At 34.2% G+C, this 11,589-nt stretch overlaps 2 protein-coding genes across 2 annotated transcripts; one reads left to right on the forward strand and one right to left on the reverse strand.

The window, feature by feature from the left end:
* Positions 1-596: 596 nt before the first annotated feature.
* On the forward strand, positions 597-9,680 carry LOC129947920 (uncharacterized). The gene is made up of 4 exons (XM_056058683.1): positions 597-753; positions 834-976; positions 8,888-9,082; positions 9,149-9,680. Exons 1-4 carry the CDS (start codon positions 735-737, stop codon positions 9,569-9,571), a joined length of 780 nt encoding a protein of 259 aa, XP_055914658.1. The 5' UTR covers positions 597-734; the 3' UTR covers positions 9,572-9,680.
* Positions 9,681-9,683: 3 nt separating this feature from the next.
* Positions 9,684-11,182, reverse strand: LOC129947919 (putative nuclease HARBI1). The gene is made up of 3 exons (XM_056058682.1): positions 11,066-11,182; positions 10,819-11,014; positions 9,684-10,749 (listed from the first exon to the last, which is right to left on the reverse strand). Exons 1-3 carry the CDS (start codon positions 11,084-11,086, stop codon positions 9,803-9,805), a joined length of 1,164 nt encoding a protein of 387 aa, XP_055914657.1. The 5' UTR covers positions 11,087-11,182; the 3' UTR covers positions 9,684-9,802.
* Between the last annotated feature and the right edge of the window lie 407 nt (positions 11,183-11,589).

The raw sequence follows: 11,589 nt of genomic DNA on the forward strand, positions 1-11,589 counted from the left end.
TTGGAAATCTGAAAATAGAATTTGTATTATTCAATTTCTGAAGAATTTTGTATCGCACAATTCAACAAAGAAGAAAAAAAATGCAGAGCTAACTATATTGCTTTTTGAGAATATTAAGTGCTTTGTCAATCCAACTTAGAACATTATCAGAAATCTTTGAAGTATAATGTGGACAAACTAGATAACTGGCATCAGAGAGATAAACTCTTAAACAGAATAAACAGTTCATGAATGTTTGTAGTGCGTCCTGTCGAAACTATTTGTGGAAATAATACTTTCAACATTATTTTTTTGGGCAAGTCAAGCTTAGATTTTAATTTGTTTGGAAATTTAAATTTTGAAGTCAAATGACAAAATTAAGCAAAGGGTGAATGCACATCTACATCTACAATCAATACGTCAAATAACTTAATGTGTGAAATAGGGAATCCTGATTAACTATCGCTATTAACATAATTTCAGAATTTTTCATTCTCTTTTTGTGAATGTTTAAAGTGCAAGGCCTCCATTGAGCAACTTTAGTTGAAGTATGTTACAAAAAATTCCCCGCGAACAAAATCGAACCCTACTTTCTAAACACATCCCACAATCGTTAGTTGAAGTTGTCAAAAAAATATACGACCAAATAAATTATTCCGATACAAACAAATAGGTACAAATTATAAAATAAAGTTTGTTGTTTGGACTTCAGCTCTTTTTCCTTTTTTTTAGTAAATTTAGTATCAAAAAAACAAATGTACAAAAACCAAAGAGGTGAATGTTTATTTATGTATTGATCCACTTCAAAGTTTTTACTTATCACTTCTATTTCTTTACAAAATTATCAATTTTAGCGGAAAGAAAAGCATGGACAAGAGAAGAAACCGAAGGATTTCTAAACTTCTATAAAGCGAGGAAATCAGAGTTTAATAATTCTCGGAAAAAAAGAATGGCATATTATAATGTTTTGAATGATATGAGAGGAGCTGGAATCACCGTGAGTAAACAACATACATGTTTGAATTTAGGTTTCAATTGTGGAAGGCCGTTTAGCACTGTAAAAACATTATTGTTTTTAAAGATGTATTCCGGACCGTAAAACACAAAAATATAATTCATTCTGCTCTAAAATTTGGTCCATATAAGAAGAAGTACAAAGCAATTTAAGCTGTTTTTAGATTCATAAACTCCGCCTTAGAATATGAACTTTTGACGACATAGTATAGAAAGCTGATTACATTCTGATCTTCACAACACTGTTTACAATGGAGAATCAAAAACTGTAGAATTGAATTCTTCAGTATTGTCAACTGTCGCAAAACTGTCATAACTCCCTCCAAATGCCACTATACATGGGTGAAACTCACATCGAGGAGACTGAATAGACATCACAGAATATTTCTTGTGGACGCGTCAATAACGCTCCTTATTGTTTAAATTTTAAAATCACATCTGCCTCATCTAAATTGCCTTTGGTGTTGTTACTTTTGGGTAAGGGCATAGTTTGTTGCAAATAATCAAAAGTAATATATATATAACGACGGCGTTTGGATTTGACCGAGTCCTTTCGGGCTTAATTTGTAGCTTTATATCGGTATTTTATCCAGACATTTATATTTTATATGACAGAGTCATAGTATGTACTATATGTATCACTTCTAGGTTGGTAGAAAGACAAGTATTAAAAATGTTTCTATAACAAGACAAGAAATCCAACATGTTAACCTTCTACTCTGCAATGTTCGATAACGATACAAAAATTATTTAACTGGGTATATAGTCACTGGCCATATTATTAGACGCACTGTAGATTTTATGCAATATCTTAATTTAATTATTAATCAATTCTGCGCGGCATACTGTCAATGTATGATTTTCCTGTTTCTTGCATTTGTGGGTGGTGATTCCACCCGTGAATTACTCTTTAAATAAGTGACCGCATCTTTAGCTACTTCCCTCTTCATCAGCTCCCACACGTTTCCAATTGGGTTCATATCAGGGCTGTTTCCAGGCCAGTCTAACAGAGGGCTGTTTTCTTCCCTCAAATAAGTTTTTATGGATCGGGCTGTGTGGCATGGAGCTCCATCTTGCATAAAAATCTAACCATACATCCATTCTTGAACGTTAAAAATATTGCGTATAATCTTTAACTTTTCATTAGGTGTAATCAATTTAAAAAAAAAAACTTGAAAATTTAAAAATGTCTTTCATCTTCTCAACGTTCAATTTAATTCTTGCTGAAACATTCGTATACAATTATGAAATGTGTACAAATCATTTTCGTCTTTGTTTATTCCAATTTGCAATGTGTTTTGACTGTATACGTCTTCAACCTTCGTCAAGTGCAGTCGCATTTTCTTTTCGCTCCTCAGTTGGCCTTTGCCACCCTTTTACCGACCCCAAATAAATACTTACACCCCTCTTGTGCTGGCTTGGCCAGAAAGACGAGTGTATACCTGAAAGACCCAGTGCCTTCCCACGATACGTTTTTCGTATGTTAATGTTAAATCAAAAAATTGTATCGCTTCTCTACGACATCATTAAACAACCCTTCATACCGTCGTGTGATATCGCGAAAGTATCCATTCGTGATGAAATTCATGCGGCAAACCCGGCTGCTGACTCTGCAACAAACCACCTTAGTAAATACCACTGCGGAGACCGAAATAATCAACAAATTTGAGACTTAGCAGGCTTGAATCTGCTAATAATACATGGCTCGTGCTGAATAATTGTTCCGGATATGCTGATGCTATATGGATTAGGGTGATTCATTTCCGCAAAAAAAAATTTTTTCTCGGCGCTCAAGCAAAATATTAATCTACCTGTAGAAAAAAAAAATTTCACCAAGGTAGAGCTCTTAATATCAATTTTAAGTACTTGCAGTTTAAATTTAAAGTTTTCCCATTTAAAATACATGTAAAAAAAATATTTTTTTTTTCAAATTTCTAATGCTCGCCCGATTTTTACAATATTGTGAATCGGTTTTATGGACCTTACAGGGAATTTCACGCTCTTTAAAATTGTCTTTATGTTTTTTTGTGTAACTCGTAGTGGTTCGCCAGTAGGAGTCATCAAAGTTCAATTTTTTGAATGAACATTTTTTTTGCAATTTTTTTCAACAATTCGCAAAAAATAGTGAAAAAAAAGAACTGAATCGTAAAAAAAGTCTTTTAACAAATATTTGATGAATTTACGGCCATTTTTATATCTTAAAACGTAAGTAATTGATAAATATTAACCAATTATGCTATTTAAATTAATTTTTCTCATTTACTATCGATAACAATAACTTTTCCAGAGTTATTATGATTTCTGACTAAAAATAAATATAAACATATCACATCAATTCATAAAAAAACAACAAAACTTTAATCAAAACGAATAACAGCTTACATCAATGATCATAAAAAAACAAGTTGATAAATATTAAATTATTTCGACTTTTATACAAAGTAAATTAAGATTTTATAGCTGAATAAAGCTTTTTGGCGCACGTTGGAAGTTCTTGTCTGCATTTATATTTGTTGCTATATAACAGGAATGTTGAAAAATTGCAGAATCTAAGCTGCAATTGTATATTTGTTGTTTTTTTATGAATTGATGTGATATGTTTATATTTATTTTTAGTCAGAAATCATAATAACTCTGGAAAAGTTATTGTTGTAGAGAATTATATCGATAGTAAATAAGAAAAATTAATTTAAATAGCATAATTGGTTAATATTTATCAATTACTTACGTTTTAAGATATAAAAATGGCCGTAAATTCATCAAATATTTGTTAAAAGACTTTTTTTACGATTCAACTCTTTTTTTTCACTATTTTTTGCGAATTGTTGAAAAAAATTGCAAAAAAAATGTTCATTCAAAAAATTGAACTTTGATGACTCCTACTGGCGAACCACTACGAGTTACACAAACAAAATTTTATTTTATTTTGTATTTTAAATGGGAAAACTTTAAATTTAAACTGCAAGTACTTAAAATTGATATTAAGAGCTCTACCTTGGTGACATTTTTTTTCTACAGGTAGATTAATATTTTGCTTGAGCGCCGAGAAAAAAATTTTTTTTTTGAGGAAATGAATCACCCTAATATGGATTCGTCCTATTCTGTGTCAATATCTGCGATTGTCTACAATTGTCTGGAAGAAGATTCAAGTTCCTGATTCCCTCCAAATATAACTGGATGTTTCATCACCAAAGAGGATTTATACGACTTGGTCGAATGCGACTTTGCAGAATGAGTAGCAATAATAATTTTATTAAGTTTAACAAATCCAAACCTAATTCCAAACCTTTTGCCAAACCTAATCCCAAAAAAAATATTGAAAACAGCTGGACTCTTAAAACACAAATCTTTCCAAACTTTTCTGTCTCTAACCAACTTTCGTCCCTTAAACCGAAAACTTATCCTACCTCTGTAAAGCCTCCATCCAAACGAGTTTCTTTTAACCCTTCTCATCCGGGTATTGGTTTTCGACCTCCGATGGTTGATGCTCCTGCTAAAACACCCGCGTATACAAATATCATCCATTCTCACACCATTAGCCCTTTTTCTTCTTCATCAGTTTGCCAAAAACCACAAGGAATCCTTAACCCAATGATCCCTCCAATTCTTAAGTTAACTAAAGATTTATCAGATTCTGTTTGCTTTGAAGGTAAAACAAATACAAACATAAGAGTTTTAATCTCCCAAGAAGGCCTCCCTACCTAACGTGATGCATGGAAATTTTCTTGAAATTTCATGATGGCCTTGAAATTTCTCCTCAAAAAGTGGGAGAAGACCTAACCTCTTTTGCGTCGTTTATCTCTTCAAAACGACTATCTCATATCCAAAAATCCCGTGCAGATATGAAGAAATACTATCGGTCCTAACATGAAGACCACTAAAGCTAAATGTCTTAGCCTTTACTATCAAAATGTAAGAGGGTTAAGGTCTAAAACGTTCCTAATGATATTTTCGCACTTACGGAAACCAACCTCACACCTTATATCCTTAGTACTGAACTCTTCACTAACGACTAACGAATGGATGTAGTGGAATATGCGAGTAATACAAACGGTCGTGGTGTGCTTTTAGCTATCAATAGTAATTTTGAAAGTTCATTACTCCGTATTCCCACTTCAATCGAATTTGAAGGTGTATCAGCTAAGTTTTGTCTTTTTGTCCTTTGTTGTTATATTCCACTAGTCCAACAAATTAAAGCACACCAAGCTGCTGTTAATGCCATTGATTATCTGCTTGAACTAGTGCAACCTAATGATTTGTTCATCGTTCTTGGAGACTTTAATCTTCCCCATAATAATTGGTCTACCTCAGATGATCAGACATACTTCTTTTCAACTAACATCTCTTCTGAATCGTCTGTCTGATTGTGGTCTTTTTCAACTAAATGGAGTAGCAAAATTTATGGGGAAACACCTCGATCTCGTATTCTCATCTGGTTGCGATAACTATGCTGTCTCCGCGAGCCCTCACCTCTCAACCTTGGATCGCTATCATCCCCCCCTTAATCTCTCCTTCTCCATTGAATTTGAAAACAACTTTTTTGTAATGGAGAATTGAATTAAGATCCCTCCACCTAAGAGTAGAGTCCCTTACAAATTGGTTTTAATTGATTCTTTCATACTGTATTGAAGAATCAGTACCGTTCTCTCGAAAAAAAGATTTCACCTCTGCTCCCCCTTGGTACAACAGAGAGCTCCGTAGCCTAAGAAATACCCCTAACAAGCTTTGGAAGATCTTTTTGATGTCCAAATCTGACACTTATCACATCAACTATCTTCGCGCCTATAATTCTTTCTCTGAATTAAGGGAATCCATTTATAACCAATACCTTAACCAAATGGAAAATAACCTTCTTTCTGGTGCAAGGACATTTTTCAAGTTTATAAATGTCAAACAAAATCTTATGGGTTTCCACCTTCAACGAGTTTCTCCAACATAATCTCCTCTGATCCAACAACCATATCAAATCTATTTGCTAATTACTTTAGCAAATCGTATACTAAACATCTGCATGATCCTGTACCACACTTCTTTAGTTATTTAGATGGTTGCACTCAAACCTCTCTTTCATCGTTCAAAATAACTGAAGAAATGGTACTTGCCAAAATCGTAAGCCTCAAAGAAAACTTGACTCCTGGTCCTGATGGAGTCCCATAAGTTGTTCTAAAAAAATGAATGCATTCTCTGTCAAAGCCTCTAACTGCACTCTTTGAACTCTCTCTTTCCCAAGGTATGTTTCCTTTTCCTCATATATGGAAAGATTCATTTATATTTCCCATTCATAAACAAGGCAATAAAACTGAAATTAAAAATTATAGACCTATTGTTAAACTTTTATGCATTCCAAAACTGTTTGAAAGCTTAGTTTATGATTCCGTTTATTTCCATTGCAAGCCTTTATTCTCCCCCGCTCAACATGGTTTTCTTAAAGGTAGATCCACTACGACTAACTTAATTGAATTTATATCCAAAGTTTTGTCAGCCTTTGAGAATGGCAAAGAAGTTGATGTTCTATACACTGATTACAGCAAAGCCTTTGATAAAATATCCCAAAAGACAATTTATCTCAAACTAAGAGCCCTAGGCTCCATCTATATCCATCTATATTTATAAACTATATATATCTTGCGAATAGAGCTTATAGAGTCCTTTTCCGTAACTCAGTATCCAGTCCTATACATGCAACTTCTGCAGTCCCACAAGGTAGTCACCTTGGCCCCCTTCTCTTCGTCTTATCTGTTAACGATGTCTGTCTTAAATTGAAAAACTCAGATATCCTAATGTTTACGGATGATAAGAAAATTTTTAAGATATTTTACAAAATGATCGTAATATATTTTTTGGTTGGTGCATGCATAATTTCTTAGAGTAGGTAAATGTAAACAAATGACCTTTTCGCGCAAACAAATCCCATCTCATTGAGTATACAACTTCAACGTAGTCGATTCTATTAGAGATCCTGGTATTATGTGTGACAAACACTTGAATTTCCATTCCCATTTTGACCAAATTATTAATAAAGCTAATAGATCTCTCGGTTTTATTCAGAGATGGTCAAAAGAATTTTCCAACCCCTATGTAACTAAAGCGCTTTACATTTCCCTAGTCCGTCCTCATATTGAATATGCATGCCAAGTATGGTCTCCCTTTTATGAAAACCATTCACTCAGAATTAAAAATGTTCAAAGACGTTTCATTCGATTTGCCTTACGTGGCCTCCCCTGGGATGATACATCCAACTTGCCTCCTTATGTCGATCGACTAAAACTGCAGCCCTTATATATTAGAAGCAAAAACGCTGATATATTATTTGCTCACCAATTGTTAATGGGCAATATAGATTCCCCGGCATTCCTGAGTGATATTCATCTTAACACCAACCCTCGAAATCTGCGATCTGTTTCCCTTTTCTATATCCCTTATCACCGCACTAATTACGTACACTTTACTTTTTCCCTTTTTGAGAATGCTCTCGGCATTCATTTAGTCGGGCACTAAAATTGTCTATGACAGCTCGGCAGGTAGTCTCCGTGATGGCTTCCATTTCACGACGGATATTTTCTTTTAATTTTGCCAGGGAAGTCGGTTTATTAGCGTAAACTTTTGATTTGACATAACCTCACAGGAAAAAATCCAAAGGCTTTAATTTGGGACTCCGTGAAGGAAAATTTATGTCACCTCGCCTGGAGATTAATTTGTTCGGAAAAATTTCTCGAACTCGAGGCAGAGATCTGTTGGACGTGTGTGAAGTTGCTCCATCCTGCTGGAACCATGTTCTTTGGTTGTAACCAGGAAAGTTTTGCTCTGAATTCACTGTGAGTGTGCGTCCCCTTCCATTTCAAAAAAAGTAAGGGCCGACAATTCCTCGCACCGACATCGCTGCTAATACGGTGACTTTGGGTGAATGTAGCGGTTTCTGATGTTTTTGTTTTGGGTTGGTTGCACTCCAGTAACGACAATTTTGCTTGTTTACATGCCCATTCAGGTGAAAATGGGATTCATCGGAAAACAAGATGTTGCTGAACGTTGGAAAGCGCTCAATCATCTGATTTACAAAGACAAGCCTCTGACCAGCATCTTGAGGCTTCAGTTCTTGTACTAACTGAATTTTGTACGGGTGCAGCTTTAAATCTTTGTGTTAAATGCGGCATAATGAAGATCTGTGCACATTTAAAGCAACAGCTTCCGAATCGAGAGGTTTGGATCATCTCGAATAGACTGAATAACACTGTCCACGTTTTGGGCTGTTCTTGATGTTCTTGGCCGACAAGATTTTGGTTTCTACAGAGTTGACCCAGTCTTTTCAAACTTCCCAACCCATTTTGCAATGAGTCGAGTGCTAGGCGCATCATTTAAGTGAAGAATATGTCGAATACTGCAGAAGTTTCTACGAGCTACAGTCGCCGAATCACCGTTTTTGTAAAACTCACGTACGCACAACGCACGGTCCGCACCAGAGAAACGCTCCATAGCGACTAAATTTCCTAGAGCCAGACTACCGACTGACATACCCCCCGCGTCCCTCAGAATAGTTGCTTTCGCGTAATAAGAATAGCAAATGTGAACTTACTTTTGAGACACCTTGTATTAAGCTGAATAAAGAAAATTAGTTGTTGGTCGCTCATTTTAGCCAACGTTTATTGTGAAGGACATGCTCAATATTCATAATTTGTTGTTAAATTCTAAAATGCCTAATCATTTATAATTAATTCTCGTAGGTAGATTAGATCTCATTCAAAATCAGAAAAATTACTTTTACAATTCCTTATTTGATGTAACTTAAAAAAAAACTAAACTAAAGAATCATTTTTCAAAAGAAAAGTGTTTGTTTTGTTTTAATAAAGTTATTCGAATTGATTATAATTTATAAGTTTTTCTATAAAACCGATTTCAGGGTCCCAAAACAACAGTAACCCATTTAGAGGTTAAAATGCAGACTCTTCAAAGGCTATATCGATCATTAAGAAACGATCCGCGGAAGGAAAATCTATCTACCCCGTGTATGATTAAAATGCAAGAAATTTTCGAACTGGATCGCGCAAAGCATGAAAACTCATTAAATATAGGATTATCTACTACAGCGAAAACGGTAACTTAATAGAAAATTCAAATTTCTAATTGATGCATAATATTAATTGATAAATTCATTTTTAAGGATCCTGTCCCTGACGACTACGGAGAGACAAACATTCATGAGCATTGGGATAGTTTCTCAGCAGATGAACATATAAAAATGGAAACTGACATAGCATGTGCTTATAGTTCTTCTCCTTCTTTAATCATTAAGTCTGAGGAGAATTCAGAAGATACAACAGCAACAGCGGTAATGCCAGAAACATTACCATCATCTACATTGGATGATCATAACCTCTATCCCAATAGTCCTGCATTTCTGCTAAATTCAGAACCAGAACAAAACAAAAGATCCAGAATGAATAGAGCTCGTTATTTGGAAAAGAAATTATTATTAAAGATTGAATCGGAAAGAAATAGAAATAAACGTTGGGAGCAATTTAAAGCCATCGAAGAAAAGAAATTAGATCTCCTTAAAAAGCTTTGCGAAAGTATAAAAAAGTAATATTTGTTTTTTGTTTTTTTAATTTCATGAAAGATAATTTTGTATAGAAAGTTTTCGATTGAAAGCGACAAATCAAACTGCAACTACTTTGAATTCAGTTTCTTTTCTCTTTTCTATAAGCATCAAGGTTCTATAAATTTTACACCACTTTAGTGATAAATAGATTATGACATCATTTTAAATTCAATAAGGTTACTTTTAAATAAAATATAAACAATTTCTTTTTTTTTCTTAAATTTTATTTCTTAGACTCATATATTCAAATAGGAGCTGCCTCCGGTCGATTTCTAGATCTAGATTCTGTGGATATTCTTCCTCAGGTGCACATTGACTTTCACTGGATGATTCTAATTCTACTTCATCGATTTCAAAACTATCATTCATTATAATGCACATATTATGGAGTATGCATGCACTGGCGACAATGCTTATTGCTCCCTTAACCAATCTTTGCTCTGTAAATTTCGTTATTCTTCTAAATCTTTTTTGTAACATACCTAAAGCATCTGAAGCTATCTTTTGTGTCGACAAGTGAATTCGGTTGAATTTTATATGACATTCCGTTGTTGACATTTTATTGCTGAAAGGTGGAATGAGCCAATTCAAATTTGGACACCAGGAATTTCCGATCAAAAATGTATTGTACGGGAAGAGGCCTTTATAATTATCCTGAGCATTTCTGTACAATGTCGATCGTCTTAAAGCTCGACTACTGTGCTGGAATTTAGATTTACCGTCAGCACAACTCAAATCTATATCGATGAACTTTCTGTCAGCATCTACGACAGCTTGAAAAAATATGTCTACATTCTTTTTCCGTTTCTTGGGGAAAAATAAATCCCTGGTTGTGCACTGGGTTTTTACTCGAGTGCAATTTATAACGCCCAAAACACCTGGCATTTTCTTCAGAGACACAATTTTTCTAGCATTTTCTTTGACTTCTTCGCGTTGAGGCCATTTGATGTATTTATCACCTATTGAAACTAGCCACCCACTTACACGACCAACTGCAAACCAGGCCGAGGACTTTTGTATTCCAAAGATGTCACCCAATTCTTTGAAAGTAACGGTATTTCCCAGATAAAAGAGGAAAACATAGATTTCTTTTTTGCATTCCATTCTGGGTCGTCCACCGTGAGGTGTTGAATTTGTTGAGTAGCGGGATTTGGCGAAATTTGCTTTATAAAAATGTTATACAAATAAATAAGCAAAAGAATTCAAATATTGGAGTTTAAAAGAAATCTTACAGACAATGAAATCTACTGTTGAACGATTCAATCTGAATTGGGACTTGAAGTCTTCTTCACTGTATTCATCAATTCTTTGCATCAATTGCGAATCTTGGTCGTCTTCATCTTCAGAGCTTTCTGAACTCGAGCTAGATTCATGAATCATATTGAATAACTCTAGGGCTCCATGGGAATCCATCAAATTTGTCAAAATCTAAAATACAATATTAGACAGAAATAAATTGAATAATCAATTGTTGTTTACTTTTTTCTTAATATCATCCATTTCCAGAGGTGAATGTTTAGACGATAAAATTTGAAGTGCAAATGCAAATTGTAAACAAACAAAGTATTTTATTTTTCTTGAACGAAAAGAAATCAACAACTTATGTCAAGTTGAAGTTTATTTCGATTGGTGTCGTTCGGTTAAAGTCACTTAAGGCTACGAACAAACTGAAGCGGTTGTGGTGGCAAATTGTAAGATATTAGAAAATGCCATTCTAATACACTGAGGCCTAATTCAAATTCGACTAGCGTCGTGTTTCCTTATTAATGAATTCGTGGTGAAGCGAAAATAGTTCTTCCTATATTATAGTGATTTGACAGTTTTGGTTTCAGTTTTTCTTCCAATATTCCAGTGATTTGGCATTTTGTTTTGACAGTTTTCCACAAATTTTGTTATGATTGAATTTGTGCAATTTGCGGTGATTTATTCAATAAACAATATTTCATATTTATTAAACTCGTTTTAGCCCGATACTTAGGACCGGCGAGTGCTTGCCTTGCAAT

This window comes from Eupeodes corollae, chromosome 2, assembly GCF_945859685.1.
Source record: "Eupeodes corollae chromosome 2, idEupCoro1.1, whole genome shotgun sequence".
Classification (NCBI taxonomy): Eukaryota; Metazoa; Arthropoda; class Insecta; order Diptera; family Syrphidae; genus Eupeodes; species Eupeodes corollae.